Below are 22326 nucleotides of genomic sequence, written 5' to 3' on the forward strand. Positions count from 1 at the left end.
AAACACGACCAGAGGCTGTAAGGTAGACTAGTGAGAGGGTTCCCGTCTGTGTCAGGCGTGATGGCGTTCAATGTCCCTGACCACCACTGTAATCTCATTTAGCCACTTGTTAGCTACTGCCTTTTTAAGGACACGTAAAAAACGTAAAAAATTCACAAGTGGGGGTATTTATTAACGCATTTTATGTTGTACATCAAAACGCAAACATCTCTTCAGCTTGTGTTAACCACAGACCTTATTTCAGGCATCTAATGAAAAACTCATTCTCATTGAATTTGAGAGGAACAATGCTAAAATGCCATCTTTCTTGCTAACTTAACTTATTCCTGTGGCGCCCTTTCAGGGTGGCTCACCTGGTTGAGTGTGCGTCCCATAATAAAAGACTGAATTCTTACATCAGTGGCCTTGATTCCGGCCTGTTGCCCTTTTTTTCAACTGAACTATCAAATAAAGGTCATAATCCCCCCACCCCCAAATTACTCCTATAAAAATTGGAGCTGCAATATTTGTTTGTTGACACAACACCTACCGACAAGGTGTCCTTACTGAGTTATCTGTCTTTTGTGATCCACGAAATGCCTAGCTGTTGTTTTTGTATTTTTTCATTTTTTTTTTACAGTTATAACACTATAGAAAACTAGTCAACACATGATCTGTGTGCTTCTCTCACAGCATGCTGCAGAACTCAAAAACACAGATCTAAATATATTGTGCAATTTTATTATACTGCATGTATTAAAATATCAGAAACAGTGGTGAAACAGTGTAGGACAGATGCAAGTGATAACATTAATAAAAGCTCGGTTCCCATTAAGTTTCCCAGTACATTATGCAAGTTGCAAGCATGCATAATAAAAGAGCTGTGATCCACACAAGTGGAATGCATGTTATTATGCGTACAGTAATGTTGTTATCTGTACTTGTGACGAGCAAAATGTTGCCCGGAGAAAGGTCGATTACAAATAGAGTAACACTGAGCAGGTTTTTCTACTTACTTTTTGCTGTTTATAATTTAGGGTTTTTGGTTCTGGCTTTTACTAAAATAATCTGATCATTTCTCACAGGAAGAAGGAGATCCTACATCGTATCCCTCTTGTTACTCCTGAGCCTGAGACACATTAACCTGTCAGACCTAATGCACTGTGTTTTGGAGTTTTCCAGAGTCCATTATTCTTCACCTCATCAGCTTTTTAGTAACAGCTGCTCTTTGCCAGATACTTTACTGTATCTCTCTTGGTGTACAGACGTCATTGTCTGTATCTGTATTAGAAAAAGAAGAGGCTGTGGGCTGGTTTATACCAGAAATCACCTTAGAAGAAGCAAATATTGTATTATTTAACCTAATTTTAATTGGCAATATATTTGCCAGGCCTTCAAAACCTTAAATTTAATTGATACTGGCTATGATTCATCCATTCATTATCATTAACTGCTTTTCAAACTCAGGTTGCAGGTCGCTGGAACCAATCCCAGCTGACATTGGGTGAGATGCGGGCTACACAATGGACAGGTTGCCAGACTATCTCAGGGCTGACAATTAGAGACAGACAACCATTCACACTCTCATTCACTCCTACAGACAATTTAGAGTCACCAATTTAATTTAAGTTGCATGCCTTTGGACTAAGGAAAGAAGCTGGAGGACCCGGAGAGAATCAACACTGACACGGGGAGAACATGCAAACTCGACACAGAAGAGCTGCAAGTCGGATTGAAACCTGCAACCCTCTTGCTGGGAGGTGAAAATGAATGAGTGTCTGCCCAATGTCAGCTGGGATTGGCTCAAGCCTCCCACGACCCAAGTTCAGATAAGTGGTTGAATAAAGGATAATTCATTAATTTAGATTCATGTAGCTTTAAAGTTCTCCAAAATGGTAATACTACAGTCAAATAATGCCTAAATCCTGTGCACAACGTTGCATTGGTGGTAATCTTTGGAGTGACATGAGAGTAACAAGAATCTTCTCTGTTGATGTGAACCAGTCACCTCATGGTCAGGTATTATGGCATTAGATGATATATGACCATCCATTTATCTTCACAGAAAAACCACATGGTAAAAGACCATTTCACTATGATGATTTAGAGACCCTTTAGCCTCAGGCTCATTCCAGATAACCCTCTATAATCTCAAGTGTTAGGGACATGCTATAACAAGGTAGCACTGTGTGCCATCTTTGGTGCCGCAGTGACTCAGATGGGTTCTCCTTTGAGGGTAAATTTACTCAAAGTGGATCCTTGACACCTTCCATGAGGGGTCTCTTCAACCACACTTGAATATGCTCATCTAAACATCTGGCATTTGATTATGAAGTCACTCCTTTGACTCCTATACCGCAATTATCTTGTGATTCATCCTCCCAAGAGTCATCACTGCTGAAGGGTTTTATTGCAGCAGCCTGGTGTATTATCCGAATAGACCCTCCATACTTTGTAATTCAGCCCGGGCAGGGATTACTGCGCTAAATGTGTTTTTGTTCATCTCTTTATGTGCATTCATTGTGAGCACCTTTGTTTGCAGATAACAAAGGTCTTTACCAGATGTTGGAGAACAATGGCAAATCATCTAATTGGTGACTTGTCTGGACTCCTCACCTTAGTTAGGACGAGGAAAACAGCAGAGAAGAATGTTTTTCAAGCATACATAATAAGGCCAAACTTGAGTCCATTAATCATTTGCTGCTTGGCCGACAGACATACCGCTAATTGTGGATAGGCCTGGTTAGAAAAGCTAATCTTGACACTTACTCAGCTATGACAGCGATGAAGACATTTGCGTGTGAAGCACTTTTTTTGCACAACAACATAGCTTGAGTGCGTACTATCTCTCCCTGTGGGCTGTTAATGGGGAAGTCAATGGAATGGGAACAACATTAGTGTGGTCTGATGGGTTGTGCTGCATGGGACGCTTAATAAACCACTTAAGTTTGATTGGAAATGAGGCCTCAAGTGCAATAACCTGGAACAGAGTGTGATTGGATATGTGTGTGTTGCCTTTTGCAGCCGCAGTTAAGACTATTTATACATCCACCATTGCTTGGCAGTGACTTCCTGTCTGTCTTCCTAATTGGCACAGTGTGAGCCTCCAAGCCTTAACAAGCTTGGGACCGAAGTTAGACACAACAGAAACTTCAAAACTGTGCTTATATCTGTGCTAACATCTTCACAACAGTAGGTCACCACAGTGGTGAAACAGCAGAGTCAAACAGTAGGGCTGTCTGTACCGACCGTTAAACCGAAACGCCAGCGGTATCTGTGGCATTATCAAAATGCTGAAAATGCCTTTCATACTGATTCCACAACGGCGTAATATTGGGGTCCATTCTCATTGCAATCCAGCATCGTGGAATGAAGTGGGAGGAGATGATAGTGGTGTGTAACAGAGCAGAAGCAATACATGTACAATAAGTGACAGCGGAAGAACTGCCCATCATGCTGTTTCTTGCTGTAGAGATTCTACAGACTCAAACAAAGTTGTACACAGTTGGTACACATTGATCCCGCCTCATACAGTCTAGCCAATTTAACGACTCTGTTACTACCTCCGAAGGCGATACAGAGCCGTGATCACTCGGTCCAACCCCTTATGCCTCTGGGTCGTTCAGACTGAAGGTGAAATATCACATTGGGGTAAATATTGCGTCTTGAAATGGCAGTCGGATAGGTTGGTACTGTAAATGACCAAAAACGTATTTGTAGACTTTTATGCTTATAATTTCTTGCTAGTGTAATATTTACGGTGGCCCTGAAGTGCAAAACACACCAACAATTCGCCACAACGCACCAGCAATTCACAACAACACGCCAGCAATTCAAAACAGAAAGGGTAGGCACATATTGGACACTGATCCTCCTCCTGATTGGTTCCTGCCGTCATTCGCTTCTCCATAGTCAAACCAGCCGCCCATATATATATATATATATATATATATATATATATATATATATATATATATATATATATATATATATATGTATGTATATATGTATATATATTTATATATTTGTGTATATATATGTGTGTGTGTATATATATATATGTGTGTGTGTGTGTATATATATATATATATTTTTTTTTTATTATGAATTTCGCCGACACAACAAATACATTTTCGCCACGATGCAATTTGATTATATCACGTGGAGTGTCCATATAAAGTTAATACTTCATCTCCTCTCTGCAGGTAAGAGTTTTATACTGCAAAGTGAGAAAGAATGAAAGTAAAGTGTTTATCCTTCATGTCAGCTCGCTCTGAACAAGCTTAATGAATTTACCATAAATATCACAATACGGGTGCTACATATGGGCGACTGGTTAAACTATGGAGAAGCGAATGACAGCAGGAACCAATCAGGAGGAGGATCAGTGTCCAATATGTACCTACCCTTTCCGTTTTGGTGAATTGCTGGTGCATTGTGGTGAATTGCTGGTGTGGTTTGCACTTCAGGGCCACCGTACACATTACATACTAGGTTTCTTCTGCAAATACATATATAATACATTAATTTAATATATATATCAAATACATGTACATTGGATATACCTGGTCACTCAATCATGGGCCACTTATTAACAGCATGTGGATCTGGATGTGTAAAATACCTACAGTGGCTATTAATGTGAACATGAGGTTATATTTGCTACTACAGCCACATATATACAAAATGAGCACACAGCAGTTGTCAGAGCTTATATTTTGTGTCTTAATCATTACACAGTGGGTTTCCCCTTTGTTTTGAGCCTGATATAAATCCTAAAGTGTTGACAGTGTTTGGCTCACAGCTGGAGCTGTGGTTCGTCCCTTCTCAGAGATGTGTCATATTAGGTGAATTCCCCCAATATAAAATCTTTGTGTATATGTTTTGTTTTGATTTAGCTCTGTATCCAAAGCATTCAATTGTCTCTTGGCCGTTTAATGCACTTTTCACACACTCAAACTAAAATTTCCCAATCTCTGGTAGGAAAAATGCCAGCCAACTTAATTTTTCTTGTCCAGGATATCTTTCATTTTGGAAGATATCGATGTTTTGCAGACAGACAGTTCTTCTTGGCGCCGCAGTGGGTGTTTATGTGCTTGCGTGCGTGTGAACATACATTCCTTCAGTGTGTCAGGTTGGCTTCCCCCATTAGCTAGCCCATCTCAGGTCTAGAGGAGGGCTGATTAGGGGTCCTGGCAGTGAGGGGATTATCATGCTGGGTCAGACTGTACTCTGCTGGTGTCCACTGAGGAATGCGGGCAAATCAACCAGTGAGCCTATCAGTCAACCAGTCAGTTGGTCACGCACTGAGTCATCCCATCTGCCAGTCAGTCATCTGCCAGCGAGGCGCTCCGCCAGTCTACACAGAGATTAGCTTGGCTTTCTATCAGCAACATTTACTTCATAGGAACTGTATGTTCTCCTCAGCACACTGCCCAGCTCTCTCTCACACATTTTCAACATGATAATCTATGCTGCATGAGACAGAAGATAACATGTCTCCTCTTATCTGCAGACCTGTTTTGTCTATGTTTTAGTGACACGGTCAATTCTGGTTTGGCAATTACAGTTAATAGACCTGGGAAAGGAGTTTGGTATTTTCATATGGGGGAGAAAGTGCCCCCTGGGGTGAGAGGGGTCAAATGTAGCACTCTATTTGGCGCTGAGTTACAGACGTAAATCGAATTAGTGTAACTTAAACGTTAAGAGTTGGAAACAACAAAAGCTGAGAATGACATCAGGGACTGAAGGAGGAACACAGGCATGGAAGTGCTAAACTACTCACAGTCACACGACTAAACCATAATCAGACACTGTAGCTGAATGGTTTCAGGATTAACTCTCTTAAAAGGCTATTCCAAAAACGTGTTAGCTACAGGTTAAGATTACAGCCTGATCAGCCTGACAGATTACAAGCATGTATCTGTTGGAGCCTAAAAAGTGGTTTAATAACTACCTACATATACTACCTGAGCAGGGACATTTCAGGCCCAGTAAAGTGCCCAGACATTTACACACAAATGATTGAAACGCTGTGTTTGGCCAGTTCCATTACACTTCTAGATAGACCATGATTAAGAGTCTTATAAGACACTGAAGAGGCTAATTCTGGTAACTTTTGCGTACCCTATAGTAAAGTGTTGCCTTTCACTAAGAACAACTGCCTACTGTCAAGTGAAATGAGGTCGATGAGAGCAGTGAAAGTAAACCAAAACAGTAGGTTACATTTGCTGCCAGGAAACCAAAACAAGTAGCAAAAGAAATTGAAATGTTGGCTGATAGAATTTTTTAGTCTGGAGACACTGTTATCATCTTCAGTCTGACACTTCCGTGGCTTCTTCTGGGTTAGCCCAATGCTAACTTGAATGGAAATAATTTAACTTTGCAGCTCTTGAAGACTTTCCAAATGTTATTGGAATGAAATGACCAAATTAAAAAAAAAATTGTAGTTTTGCTAGTGTAATGGAGCTCAAGACTATTTGTATTTCATTTTATGACATAAGCACAAGCTGAACTAACTTGGTTGTGTTCGTCCAGCGAGCCTAGTCCTATAAAACGCACGCAGCACGCTCTTTTCATGGCTCACATACACGCATAAACGACAGCCACAGAGAGAAGGCCGATAGAAAAGTGAGTCCTGGTATGCCAGATAGACAGTCCACCACTGAAGTGAAAACAAATTACAATTTGGGTGATTTTGAGAAGACATGCCGTCTATGTAAAAGCACAGTTTAACAAAAACTTGACACCTGTGTTCTTCCCACCCATGGCACTGGCTAATTGTTATTCCCAACCCTGGAGCTCATTGTATCAAATGCTGTTTTGACCGAGAAACCACTGTTTTATGTCACAATGCCAGACGAATTAGTCACCTCGGTGGAGTTGGTGGATTCAAAGGTCTAGGCAAACTAAAACGCTCTGTTGAGCTGATGGGCAGCTGCAGAGTCAGGTGATAATTGTCTGTGGGCCCCCTGCTGGAGTCAGAAGGTGGTCGGCACTTGTGAGTGAATTGTAGTCGAAATACAAAAAACAAAAAGAGATCCACAAGAAATAAGGAATTCTTCAGAGGATGAACCCATTTAGTTTTAGACAAAAGTCAACTTCCTCTTTCACATAAATTAAAGTAAAGACACTATAACTCAAAATAAGCTAAAATAGGACATTATATTGTTAAGTTTCCAAATGGACTTCATCCCTTGTGATTCCAAACAGGTAAGACAGTCACCTTCCCAAGCTGTTTTACACGTACAGTAAGTGCCTGTGCAAACACCTGCACTATAAACTCAGCAGGCTTGTGTGTTGTGAGCTAAAAACACTAGCGGGAAGCCATCTCATGACATTTCCCACCCACTGGGGGTGACAAGCCATCGCTGCAGTCCTTTGAGTCCCGGGATGCAGAACCTATTTTCTCTCAGCGGGACACCACTTCTGTCTCTTTCATCCGCCTCGCTCTGGAAATGAGAATGACATTCCACTACTGAGGGGAAAGTATTCCCCACCTTGGCGAGTGAGAGATGCAACGCTGAGAGCCAATTGCCTAAATGAAATTCCAGTAGACTACGTGATGAGTGGGAAGCGAGAGGCTGGAGGTAGCCAGGCTTGTGCAGCTGCAGGCTTGTGTCTTGTCCAAACCCTGAAATTGTTTCTCTCATCTGCTTCAAGATCTGAAAAGTGCTGGATGGAGATTAATATCAAGGCTTTTGTCTCAGAGATTGTGCTCCGATACGTTTTTTTTATGGTCCTTTGTGTTTGTCGTATTGTCGGCCTGCAAAAGTCAACAGAGGAGCTTTCATTCAAAACAACAGCCTGGAAGGGAAACTCTGCAGCAGATATGAGAATAAACAAGAGGAAGTGCATGTGTGTATGTTTGTATGTGTTTGTGTGTGTGTGTGTGTGTGTGTGTGTGTGTGTTTGTATCTCCCAGGAATAGACCCATTACTCTTGGTAAGATAGGTCCCTTGTTGTCAGAGTGATAATGTCTTTTCCTGCCTGGCTAGAAGATGAAGGCGCTTTTATCTGTGCAGCCACTGGAAACCTCATTTCCTGGTCCAGTTTTCTTTCCAGAACCTCGGTCCACTCGCTGTCCTGGCTGCCAGTGGTGAGTCTACAGGGAGAAGAAGGCCTGTAGAGGACCTAGGGAGGGACATGGATGGAGGAAAGAAATTAAGGGAATGAAGCACAGATAAAGGGAAGGAGATTGTGTTACCTTTTAGACCGTACTGATAAACACTTTTGTTGTAGGATTAATCTGAAAACAGCTAACTCCAAAGCATCCACTACTCGCCACAAAGCACAGGAATAAAAGACGTTTTTGGTTTTATGCGCCAGACAACAAATGACCAACACCCCGAGGCTTAGCTTCACATTGTTAGTTCTCAGGCCTCTAATATTACTCACCTTGCAAATATCTTTCCCCAAACACTTCACAGCTGCTTCCTGTTTGCATGCTTTAGATAGTGCTCTCTCTCTCTCTCTCTCTCTCTCTCTCTCTCTCTCTCTCTCTCTCTCTCTCTCTCTCTCTCCGTCAAAACCTGGCGAACAGCATACAAAGTAGAGAAAGAGTCTGCAGTCATGCTGGGAGCTTTAAGGCTGTACTTGAACTCATAATGACAATGCTAACGTGCTGCAGTTAAGCTGGTATCATGTTTATCATTGTGAATTTGCTTACACACTCAATACACTGGGGAGTGCTCAGTGTTCGGAGGCATAAATGTATGTTTCAATCAGCCCAAAATTACACACTGGATAACTTGTTAAAGACATATTAAGTCCCTTGACTAAAAAAATGTTGTTTTTTTTGTAACATTTAAGTCCCCTAAAATGTCAGAAGTTGACTGTACTGGGTTGGTCCTGTGCAAAGTTTGTCACTAGAGTTAAGGTTTACATTACTCTACAGAGCTCTGTGCACTTTGCTTAAATTTAAGAGCTAGATTAGATACGTCATTATTTCAAGTCAATTTAAAGCCAGAAGAGAAACAAGGAACCTGAAGAAGATATTATTTTATGTTTCACAACCACTAATTAATGTTAAACAAACTAACAAATAAGCTAAAAGATGCTAAATTACACTTACCTTTCCAATATGTCTGCTCGTCTTTTTCACCAGTCAACCTAGCAGGCCAGCAGTGGTGGTGGGCGGACGCCACATCAAGAATTCCTCAGTGAGGGAGGAGCAGATGTGCTTCCAGCTCCTTTTTGAGAGTTTTGAATATTGAATAAAAAATGAATCATAGCAGAAAAGAGGTTGCTAATCGGACTTCACTCCACCCACGAGAGAAAATGGAGAGAAGTGTTCAGGAATTGGATTCAATTGGGAAACGTATAATTGTTCCTTCATGTCAGAGGAAACATCTGATTTTCCACCTCCTGTTTAGTGCATTAACTATTAGTACATAACACAAAACCCAAAATCTTCAAAATGCGAATAGAAATTAGTTGATGAAACACAGCTAGTGACATAGCCTCACACTGCCCTGCTAGAGCCAGACCACTAGCATGTCTAACAAAAGATAACCAAGAGTTTAGAAGTGAAATGAAGACTGAAAAAGCACTTTAGGCTCCAAAGGAAGTGCATCAACTAAGAACGTGATTGCAAAACACACAAATAGCTCCACAGACTTCATGAAGTGTCGATGACTGAGTTGATTTCAGATGGATTTTATGTTCAGTGTAAAACTTTTGTTTTGCCAAAAGCAAAAGCAAAATCCCCAAATGCCTGAGCATTGTCAGAGCAGATGACTTTTACACTGATCTCATCTGTTGTTCTGCAGTTCTGCCAGGCACAGGAGCTGAAAAAGAACAGGCACCAACATGTTTGACTATTATTCAAATGTGGCTTATTTATTTATTATTACGGTCGAGAGGCATACATTACAGTGCAAACCATTCTTTGGCAAACGTACAATACAAATGTCATGATAGGTAACTATTATATCCACATTGACCACTGGTTAAGGAACAGTGTAGGTAAAGCATGGTCAGTCTTGCAGAGCAGTGCATTCCATTGACACTTGGGATTTTTTTTGTAGGGGGGACTATGATGAAAAATAAAAATGAACCTATAAAACAGATATATGAATATTAAGACTTGTAACCATGAGAGCTCACAGTGTTTTAACAGCCAAATCTTGGGACACTTAAAATGCATTTAGCCTGTTAATGAGACCAAGACACACACACACTCATTCACAATGTTTATGAAAAATATCAAAATGCACACACATTGGAGCACATGAACACGATGTGTACATGTAGTTATCAGATAATATCAGGGGTGGGGGGTGGGGGGGTGGAGCTGTAAACACACAGTTTGATGTACAAACCTGTCCAGTATATTTAAACACATGATATGATACCAATTTACCAGTGCCACTGCCAGCCCAGTAATCCATCTGGAATCCTGGATGGAACATTCCGGAGAGTATTATTTCTGTTTAGTGACAGATGCTTGCTCAGGACGTTACCACATTAAGAAAACAATGGAAAGGAACACTGCAGCTGCAGCCGCTTCATCGTAATTAGGAGCGAAGCAAAAACAGGAAAACAGAACTGTGACTTAGCGAGCCAGTGCATGGGGTGCAATGGGTGGTCTCGAGTACATTACATGTTTCGGGCCAGCTGACAGCGGAATAAATCTCACAATAGCGAGATGGTGGAGTTCTGATTGACACTGTATCCCAATCGCCGGCACCCCTCCCCCAACATTACCCTTGCTTCCCCTTCTCATATGGCTTCCATTACAGCGGAATGAGGGTCAGAGCGCTCCACACATGCTCTGCGGAATGACGTCACCCCGGTCTCCAAATCTTCAACATGGCAAAGAAACATGAGCAGGACGAGCATTCCTAAGCTATATCAACACTGAAGACGGTCCTCACAGGAGGAGATATCCAAACACGGAACACACATGAGACAAAACTTAAAGAAGAAAACGCAGGAGTCGAAGTGGATGCTTGACAAAGGAATGCATGCAAGCGTGTCCTTGTCTAAACTGGAGCTAGAGAGCTGCAGGTCCACCACAGGAGAGAACAGTCAACAGTAAGGGTAGCAGTCCTTCAATTGTGTGTAGTCTGTGGACTGAAGACTATACATGAATAATACAAACTGTGAGCAGGACAGAAGGAGAATACTGCTGTGGTAGAGTTAGCAGTACCAAAGGCTAAATCCTGACCTCATTACAACATTCATACATACTTTCATAGATAGACACATGCTATTTATGTCATTTTTTAGAAGTAACTAAATCCTACTTTTGGCTTTAGGAGACCGAGGAAAATACTGGGACAAAGTTCACAACATTACAGTGGTAAAAATGTGATATTCTTTCACTGCTTTCTGAAAGCAAAATGAAACTTGGAAAGGAGCACAACAGTGCAAGAGCTGGTTTGAGTGTCCTGCAATGGGGAGTGCTACACGGCTCCACCTCACTCAAGTTCAGGACAGGCCAGCAGAGACGATAAGGAAGTCAACTAACAAGTTGTCCATGGATAGAGGAGCAGTAATCAGTAGACATCTCTTTTGCATTACAAACATTTTCCTAGGGCTTCACATTATCTTCATATGTAAGCATTTTGTTTTTATACAAAAAGGGAGGAAAAAAAACAATTTCATAACATGATATAAAGCACCTTGGATAAAAGATGAAGTACATTTATTCATAAAAAGTACTTTAAATTGAATAAAAACATCATCTCAATTGTGATTTATCATAAAAAGGCATATACTGAGTGTATATAGGTTGCTTTGCATACAAAAGACAATACTTTGAAGGTTTGTATTTAGTGATTAAATCAGTAATTTAAAAAAAAGAGAGGGAAAATAGCACCAGTTTTCGGCATCTCTAACCTGAGAAACTTTTGTGAGACAACAAAATGGCTGCCGCCTTTCGATCTACTTCCCTTTCCTGCTTGTCGACGGCAAGTGGCCCTGTGTTTCGTCACCAAGTGTTATTCGCAGGAGAGCAAACACAGTGGCTGTTTGTTACACTTCAGGAGCCTCGGTGGACTCGGAGCAAGGAGACGAGGTTTGTCCGTCGCGTTTACAATCCACCCATTCATCCATCCATCCATCCACCCGTCGGTTCAGAAATAAATCCATTTAGTGATCGCTGGCTGGTCGCCAGAGGATTTTCAAACCGAGCCTCACGCTGCTGGCCCTGGTGGGGGCAACAATCCAGAAATAAAATAAAATCACCCCCCTTCCCCCGAATCAACGAAAAAGAATACAAAATGAAACAAAAACTGAGGCTATTGGGTCTATCGAGGCTATTGGTGGCTGTAGACTGGCACACCTTCATGAGTCCCATCCGCTCTCTGGATGTCTGTGTGTGAGTGTGTGACTTTCAGCCACTAGAGTGTGTTTGTTGGGGGGGCTCCTGAGGGTTATTTGTGGCGGGTGTCTGGTTTTTGCCGCTTCTCAACGTCTGCCTGCTCGAGGCACACCGGGCAGCAGGCGCCTTTTAGCTTGACGGGCCGCTTGCACTCTGCTGGTGGACAAGACTCCACAAAGCAGGTCACCTGGGTGTCCTGGGGGGCGGAGGGAGAAGGGGCAACAGGTCAGTTACCTTATTAGATTAGACTGGAAGGAATGTTTGTGATCCGGCCCGCTGCAGCACAGATATCAAGACACAGGAAGTACAAAAAAGCACAAAAACATGGATAGAGCAAGTAGAAACTGTTAGATACTATCTAATACACTTTTTGTTTATAACACATTCAACAAAAATAAAATACAGACCTAACTTGTGTTTATGCATGTTTTTCAGAAAAAGTGTCTTTTCAGCTTCTGTCAGCAGAAAGCAGCACTTTACCCATAGACTCGAATGCACTTCACATGGTTAGAAACACACTTTGTCCTGCTGCTAAATTTGATGTTTTTAATGCATCAGCTCTGCTACTTCCTGTAACTGTGTGTCTGGAATGTTTTTAAGCTTTTTTTTATTTTAGGGATGGAAACTTTTAAATATGCATAACTATATTTTAATGCACAGATTTGAGCTGTGGAGAAACTGTATTTTGTTTCTTCTGTGTATGAAAACTCTCAATGAAATTACATTACAGTGAGTTTATTTAAGAAATATTACCATCACACAGACGTTCATAATGTGAATATAAAATGTGTGAACGATTGATTAAAATTGGAGCCTGACTGATGCTGAATTTTTGGGGCTTATGCAAATATTAGAGACTAAAAATTGCAGCATCAATATCAATCAATAGAACATGTAACATTACCACTACACTACTATTTATGTTATAACATAGAGTCAGAATGGGCTTAGTTGTGCGTTAAATTTGCTATTTTATGTTCCAAAATGTAAATGTTACTTTTATTGACGCCAGCTGCTCACCATTTTTAAATGATCCTTTATCCTTATTTTTATCAGGTAACATTCATTCCGATTACGAAATAATTGTTGTAAACTAGTTATAAACTAGTGGTGGAATGCAACTAAAGGTACAAGTACAAGTACCTCAAAATTATTGTATTTAAGTATTTCCACATTTGTTACTTTCTACTTCTACTTCACGATATTTTAGGGGCAAATATTGTTCTTTCTACTGCCAGCTTTAGTTACATTTCAGGTCAAGATTTAACATTAAAAATATATAATCAATTTAAAATTATTAAAATGTTTGTAGTGTAAACCACATAAAAGTACATTAAGTAGTTAAATTTGCCCTACCTTTTACAACAGTAAAATGCTGCTTATATAAGTGAATCAAAAATAATAATACAATAATATATTTGGAATATAAATGTGGGTCCATTCTGCATTACAAGAACTTTTACTTTTGATACTGTAAGTACATTTTGATGCTGGTACTTTTGCATTTTTACTTAAGTAAGTTTGAATGCAGGAATTTTATTTGTAGTGGAGTAATTTATGATATTAGTACTTTTACTTAAGTAAGGGATCTAAATACTTCTTCAACTAGTGTTATAAACCAATATGGGCAATAAAATTGGCTGACCAATACATTAGTGCTGTAAATTCAGTGTGTGGTAATGAGCATGCACTGTCTTATGCTTTTCTTTGCACAGAACAGAAACTGAAAAGTTTTGCCAGTACGACACATGACGGCATGGCTGAACAGAACAATGATGTGCTTTGTTTTAGAGCAACAACATGATGTGTTGAACTACACTAACAGTCATTCTCACTGTGTTTCTGACTGCCAAATTAAATTAGAACAAATATCCTCCAATTACAGTGTGGTGTAGAAGGTGGAAAGTATAGTTTTGGAGACGCAGAGGAAAAGAGAGAAACATAAAAAGAAAGTGACAGCTGTGTTATCAGATGCGATGAGCTAAATAAACGCTGAGTGGGAAACAGGGCTGAAGAAGATCAGAGGCAGCCAGGTTTGGCAGGGAGCTGCCATCACCTCTGCCAGCAGTTGGCAATGAATAAGTGTCAAAGATAAAGAATGAAAGTGGCCGGCACACACACAAACATTGTGGGGAGACACCGGTGCCAAGAGGTGCAGCAGGGGATGAAACACTAGCAGAGTTACCAGACAGGAAGAAACATGGAGATACTGCAACATGATCAGCTTCTAGGATTGGGAGCATGTATGTTTGTGTGGTGTGTGAAGCCTTTATATACATACTTTGCATTCACATGTGCTGCAGGGGTCCTTTTTCCACCGCTCTCCATCTGTGCGCTCACGTCCCTCACTATCAGTGCAGTCAGTCTTGCTCAGACGGGCCTCGAGTCTTTTAATCTGCAGTGATACAAGGACACAGACGTTTACTCAGACAAGCAGTTGTTTGTGCTTACATCAGCACTGTCTCTCTCCCTTGCAAAACATTTAATAATGTCGTTAATTGACCTTCTGTCTTTCAGAGGCTATAGGGAGCTCAGCTTTAAGGCTACAGTGAAGATAAGAGTATCATATGAAAATAGAAGACTCAGTGAATGTAAGAAAAGTGGTACCAACCATTTCATAATGCCATTTTCAAGACATCTGAATGAAAATGGGTTCTATGGGTACCCAGGAGTCTTCCCAACTTAATGCTAATTTTCAGGCAAAACCCATGCACTTTTTCTCATGCATTTCTAATGTGTTATTTTAACCGATTTTATTTGAATATTTCCCCTAAACAGTCTTGGAATTGCATAAATTGCAATAAATAATACCATTTTATTCATGTGTGATGATGTTAATCCCCATAGTAGCCATTTACTGTAGTGACAGCATTTATCAAAACTGTGTAAAATGAGCTGCTGTGACCTCCAGGATAGTCACAGCCTCATGAAGCTTTACAACCACAAACTAGAGACCTAGAGCATTCAGATTTTAATGTGTAGCTTTCCTGGGTATATTGACAATAAGGGGGTTTTCAGTAATCACAGAAAAAATGTATTTGTGCAAAAAAAGTTTTTGAAAGTGTGTCAAGGAAATTTGGTGTTTCCTGTCATGGTGGGGCATGAAGTAGGTGGTGACCTACTTGATATTCAAGACGCAAGGCCTTGTGGGAACTCAAACTGTGAACTTAACTCTGGTGGCACCATGTGAGAGGGGAACGTGTAAAGAACTTGATGTGATGTATATATAGTGGATATATAGTGGAAGGTTTGGGCCACATTGCCTCTTGCTGAAGAGCCGATGTTGGAAAGTGAAACAACCACAAGTCAAGCGGTGTACGGGACTTTGTTGCTTTGTCAAATAACCATCCGGGACTGAGCGGTGTATTGGAGTACGGATGTGTTAATAAAACCTGGAGAACTGAGTGTGGTGTACTTTGTGTAACTTTCTAATAATCAACGGCTCTGCGTTTAAAAGGCTGCAGCTAACCAGAGGACAGAGTCAGGATGCCGGGCCCCATCCTGAGGTATTAACTGTACTCCTGACATGTTAATGGAAAACATGTCTGTATGTTTGGGGCTCGACTGTGTCTTTTGTAAATGGACAGTTCAGGCATGCATGGGTGTAGACGCAGACACTCACCTGCTTTCGTAAACTTGTGATTGTCTTCTGCATGTCTGAGACAAAGTCTTGGAAGTCATTGATTGAGGGTTCAGTGCTTTTTTTGGAGGTCACAGTAACATTAACAAGACTTTCTACAGTTCTCTCCTCAGGGCTGTGAAGACAAAAGTACAAACATGAGCACAAAGGTTCATAATTATCATATCTAAATAGTCCATTTGATCAAAACTCTTCCACCTAGTGTCACCCTTTGGTACAGGGAGATATTTGATATCCTCCCTCATGAAAGATTACAAGCTGCTGTGAGTTGTTCTTGTTCAGATCTACCTGCAGATCTGAAAAATCTGCTGTTGATGGGCAGACGGTTCTCCGACTGGATAACATGAGTACATATTGCGGACTGGAGACAAACCATTTTTATGAATCATTATGTCATTATTGTTGTCTTGGTCATTATGATTTTGTTCACCTTTTTTTTCGCCTAACTTTGTATAGCATGTGCTGTCTGAAGGGATGGGGTGGGGGTCTGTTTCTGTGTTTTGTATTTTTAATGTGTTTAAAAACAATAAAGTGTGTTTAAAAAAAAGTCTCTTTACGGCTACTGGATCTAAACTACAAACACTATATACCATTTATGAACTTTCTTCATTAAGTCTTGCTGCAAATTCTGAATTATTGTCATACAGAGAACGGCCTCAGTTCAAACCTTCAGATTGAGAGTAAGCATTGGACCAACATTAATTCCATGTGTGTGTCATGCTGTGTTACCTGTCTGCAGGTCTGTCCTCTTGGTAGCTGTGATCAGCTGATCTGCGTCCTCTGAAGTGGTATGACAGAGCGTTGAACTGCCCCTTGGTTCTGCAGTCTGTTGGGTTCAAACACACTGTGGTTCACTCAAGGGCGTAGGTTGGATACATAACCGGGGGGTAAAATCCTAAGCATCAAACAGTTCTTTTCCTGCAGCCTGGTGAATTATCATGCACAAGTTTATGGAAGAAATGTCTTGGAAAGGAAATTCATGCGCCATTTGACGATTCAACGTATATAAATACAATTGAGTAATGCAGCATGGTTCTTGAGGATTCTGCTCTCAAATATTTATCCCCCTACTATGCATTACCTTATTGCCCTGTACTCTGCTGATGTGGTGTTATCTCTTTTAGACCATCTGATGGACACAGGACCATTTGGGCCCTTTAAGATAGGCAAATTTTACACTGCTCTGCATTGGAAGTAGAAAACTGAAACTAACACTTCTAATCAGGCATAAATCTCACTATACTGTGGCGCATTGTCCACACAAATTTGACCTTAACCATTATTGATAAAGTACAGTTAAGAGCGGCATCCCTGAGCTAGCCAGCGTGACGTGTCCTAGAGGAGGGAGACGGTCCCAAACAGAGCAAGAATGTCTAAGCAAGGGGGACACAGACACAGTGATAAAGAGCTACAGTACCAGTCAGAGGAAAGACACAACACTACAATCAAAAATGTGGACAGGAAACAAATACAGTATTTTTATCATCCAGGTTTATAGGTATTTAGTATGTCAAGAGTATTAAGTATCACAGGGAAGAAGGGAAGGAAAATACATATGTACAGTATACTGTCATTACGAAACATTATATTATTCTATTTAAAAAAAAAAACAAGAACTAATAACTATAGATGATAATTATCCTACAAGTGCTCAAACATGCATGAATGGCTCACAGTAATATATGCAATTATGACTTTATTCCTAAAATCTCAGATTTTTGTCTTGGTTTATCTTATTTTCTCGCTAATTTGTGGCTATTAGAGTAGCTTTTGCTGTGTTTACTCCAGTCCATCTCTGTCAAACATCACTTCTTCTTCTTTCTCTTTTATGACTGCAGCCATTTCTTATAAGGTTGCATATTTCCCCCTTATTTACCGGAGCCATTGCTGTGTCTATGAGCTTCATAAATACTGAGGGGAGTGTCCCCTGCAACAATTAAGAACCCCACAGAGTAAAGGAAACTATGTATTATTATTGTGCAAGGAATAAAGGTCATTCTTTTCCTTTTTGCACAAACAGAAACACAGCCATCCACCCATGCACACGCAAAAAAACAAAACAGGAAACGCTAAGATGCTGATGCTACTTTCTTTCGGCTTCAAAGTGCTGATCTCAGACTCTCAGACTGTTATTGTATTTCCATGACTCAGTGTCATGCAGCCATCACTGCAACCAGATCAAAGAGAATACAAGACACAACCACGAACACAGAACCCCGCTCACGCCTGACTACACACCTGGGGCATGCTGAGCATCAGCTACGAGAAACAAGAGACCGTGCATCATAAATCTAAAAGGGAGATAAACGGGATTGTGTCCTGTACTTAGGACGGTTTCACCTTTATCTGTAAAAGTTAAAAGCTGGCTTCTCAGTCTCAGAGTTCCTTTGATTTACCAGACAAGAGTCTGTAAAAGACAAAGACTATCTAAACACAACAAGACTTCCTATCTCATGCTGATAGACACGCATGAGCACACAGATGCACGCTCGTACCCTGCTGGGCTACAAGCCTACAAACACACACAGACACACAGAATCAGACACACACAGACACACAGACACACAGAGACACACACACACACACACACACACACACACACACACACACACACACACACACACACTTAAGTTCTCAGCAGTGTCCTCGCTCTTAATAGAGCCAAACACAACTGTGAATCTGGTTACAGCCTCACTGACGGACAGAAACAAGTGTGTTAACTTCCTCCCTGCGTCTTCTCTCTGGCAGGGATTCTTTGTTTATTAGCTTAACTCTTCCCTTGTACGTTTTGTTAAGAAAGGGGCGAATGCCAGGGTCAGACTCCGGGATGAAAGAAGAATAATTACTGTAAGACAGACCATGTGTTGCTAATTCAAAACATTTTTGTTTTAATCCCTGTAAACTTTAGCTTATTCTCCAAAGACAATGACTTGATGAAGTTGCTCCCTTTGTGTTTAGTTTAGACTTTTGGAAGTTAAGCCCTAAAACTAGACTTACACCACAGCTAACACAACATGTTTGTTAATATTCTATCTAAGAATTTTACTGCTGAGTGATTACCTGAGGCAGCAGGAGACAAAGATTGGGGAGGAGGGAAAAGAGGAGGTATCATGGAAGACTAAGCAGCTTCATGGCATGTAACATCAACAGATAAAGATGAGGCCGATATTGAGAAATCCTACCAGTGGCTAGCACCAGATCAGTTAAGGCAGGGGTCTGCTACACCAGACAAGACGTGAACCAGGTGAATAAGACCCTAGATTCAAGATCCTGTGGCACAAATTCCAGACTGACAAGCAGGTGCTGTCTAACCAACTGGACATTATGGTGGACAACAAGGAACAGGAGACAGCAGTAGTAGTAATGTAGCAATTGTGACGGAAACATCAGGAAGAAAAGGGCATGGTCAGCTAGAGAAATACTAATCTTCAGTCTAAGTATCAGCATCAAAATGTACTTAAAATATCCAAAGTAAAAGTTCTCGTAATGCAGAATGACCCCACTTAATTTCCTCACACTGCATACTGTCAACAGTTTTTTTTTAAACTTTGTACTGCAGTACCGTCACTCTCTTTCTTATTTATGTTATAATATATTATTGTGTGTATTATAGCATTTATTTTCAATATTGTTGCACAGTAGCTCAATATTTTTTCATACAGTTTATTGTAAATATGTCTATGCATCTATATGTGAGCTCCTACATTGTACATTGACAATAAAGATATCTTATCTTATCTTATTTTATCACTCGGATTGTTGTAAATATTGCAAATATATTATTATTTTGATGCATTTATGTCAGCAGCATTTTATTGCTGTCAAGGTAGGGTTGATTTTAATTACTTAATATATTGTTATGTGGTTTAATTTATGAAAATGCATTATCATTTGACACTGAGCATATGTTTTTCATGTTAAATCTTAAACTGAAAGTAACTAGTAACTACAGCTACACACACACACACACACACACACACACACACACACACACACACACACACACACACACACACACACACACACACACACACACACACACACACACACACACACACACACACACACACACACACACACACACACACACACACACACACACACACACACACACACCCATTAACCACCCAGAAGATACTACAGAAGAGGAATGTTACCAGGTAGGAGAAAAATATAATGAGGATTTTTTTTTCTTCAATATGCAGTTTGAGGAAAAAACAGTAGAATTGATGAGAATGAAGAAAATTAATTTGTTTTTCCTGTGTCAATAAGTCATCAGAGGAACATTTTTTAATAAAAACTGTCTATCTGCACAGTTACTGTAAGCTACAATCTGATTTTCATCAATGTCACCAATTTAAGGGTGCAGTAGGACTAAAATCCTCCAACACATAAACGAGATATTCTTGGTAGTAGCTACTACAACTATTGTTTTGGGAAAATCTGCTTTAATGTAATTTATGTGATTTTTTTCTACATATATTAGACATATTAAAGAAAATCAGGTTGTAACTCCTAGTCTACTTTACCCATCTCAAAAAGTGACTTTATTCTCTTAATTTCGACTTTTTTCTCAAAGTGCATAATTACTTTTTTTCTCCGTCCTCTCATTATTTTTTTACCCTACACTGCCACAATCCTCTTCCATCAGATACTGTAACTGTTTTTAGATGTGAAAAATGTAAATGTAATCTTGAGTTTAATCAATCTTGCTTTCTTCCTTCAAGCACTCTAGAAAGACATAGGAATGACCTAATTTTTTTTTTTTTATCTCACTCAATAGGGCTCGTCATTATGTATTACATTCAGTGATGTATCAAAAAATAATTTATTCACTTTCAATTCCAAAAGGAAAGACTTCAATAAAGTTTAATTAATCCATTTCAATAAATATCGTCAATAAATGATGCGAGGCAAACAATCAGTATGAACCCTAATGCTGGTGTATTATAACAGCAGGGGGTGCCTCTTCATTCATCTCCTTCTCCCCTGTGTCAGCTGCACCCACGGGTGGAATGTTTAAACATCCAGGACTTCACTCCAAATACAATCTCTCCCCCCTACAATTAGCGAGAGCAGTCTGTGACAAGTACAACATTGGTTCTGTCTTGAGTGTTCAGAAAGAAGGGAGGTTCTGCTGTTTCACTGAGTCGCTACAGAATGACAGAATTGACATCTGACAGAAGGAAGTTAGTGTTCCTCGAGGCCACGGAGAAATGATACCAGACGTTGATTCTCGACAGTTAAGTCGCCTTTTCGTTATTCATTAAGTGCTGAAGCTGAAACCATTCCCTATTCATCTCTTCAGCCAAGTTTCACACACAGTCAAGCATCATTCACATTAGTGTCGTCCTTTTGACATGAGCTGTACAGACAGGAGTTGCAGTTTTACAACAGCTGATTATTAAGAAGCTGCCTTGAGGAAGATGTTATCAGAGGGAAACAAAGGCTGATGACATAGTATTGAACAGCCCGGATATTGCACCACTGCGAGCCACTGACTGAAATGTCTACGCAGCTTCCTGTGCTGTTAAACTGTGTTCTTTCATCATGAAACTTTTAGATTAGTCAAGGTGATGAAAGAGAAATCAGTGGATGAGGAAAACTGAGCCTGCAGATGTATTTATAGCACCTGTAATTGACATTCACTTTTTTGAATCTGAAACTTTATATAAAACCATGACTTCACACTGGCTTTTCTACGCAGGCCTCTACAAGCTATTGTAACACAACACAACAGCCTTGCAATAAATCCTACCTTCACAGCAGTCCTGCCACATGCGCAGGTCGATCTGAGGTACGTCGCTGCAGCTGCCGTAGCCGTGGGGCAGCCTGGCCACCTTAAAGACATCCTGCTGGATGCGTGTGATGTTGTCACCGTTGTCACACAGCACCCGGGTCAGAGACGCCTGCTTCAACTGTGTCAGCTGAGCAGGAGTAAACACACCCGGGTTTTCGTACCAGAACCTAAACAAGACAGAAGGAAGAAGTTTTCAGCTCTCACATTTTCATGTGATGGAAAGTATTATCAGTGTTTCTCAAAACCTGAGATGATGTTATTAAATGTCTTATTATGTTGACAATTTAAAAATTTAGTTGAGTGTCATAAAGGAGTAAAGAAATAGCAAAAAAAATCATATTAAATAAACTGGAATCAAGGTTATTATAGTTAACGAAAACTAACAAAAACTAATGAAATAACAAAAACGAGTTGAAAAAACATTTTTGTTAACTGAAATAAAAATAAAAACAAGAGTTTAAAAAAAAAGATAAACTGAAACTGTATTGTGCAGTTACAAAACTAACTAAAACTAAATAAAATTATAGTGAAAATGTCTTTCGTAGTCAATTTTTTTCATACATAATTCAGTGTTTCTAT

The 22326-nt window shown here is 40.1% G+C and overlaps 1 protein-coding gene across 1 annotated transcript in view; it reads right to left on the reverse strand.

The window, feature by feature from the left end:
• Positions 1-9776: 9776 nt before the first annotated feature.
• Positions 9777-22326, reverse strand: part of LOC131988413 (peroxidasin) — a 68284-nt gene continuing 55734 nt past the window's right edge. The window contains exons 19-23 of the mRNA XM_059353520.1: positions 21706-21914; positions 16677-16773; positions 15930-16062; positions 14589-14702; positions 9777-12503 (exon numbers count right to left, since the gene is read on the reverse strand). Of these exons, the coding sequence (XP_059209503.1) occupies positions 12360-12503; positions 14589-14702; positions 15930-16062; positions 16677-16773; positions 21706-21914 (697 nt within the window). The 3' untranslated portion in view covers positions 9777-12359. The remainder of the gene's footprint in view (positions 12504-14588; positions 14703-15929; positions 16063-16676; positions 16774-21705; positions 21915-22326) is intronic.

Source organism: Centropristis striata, chromosome 16, assembly GCF_030273125.1.
Source record: "Centropristis striata isolate RG_2023a ecotype Rhode Island chromosome 16, C.striata_1.0, whole genome shotgun sequence".
NCBI classification, from domain to species: Eukaryota; Metazoa; Chordata; class Actinopteri; order Perciformes; family Serranidae; genus Centropristis; species Centropristis striata.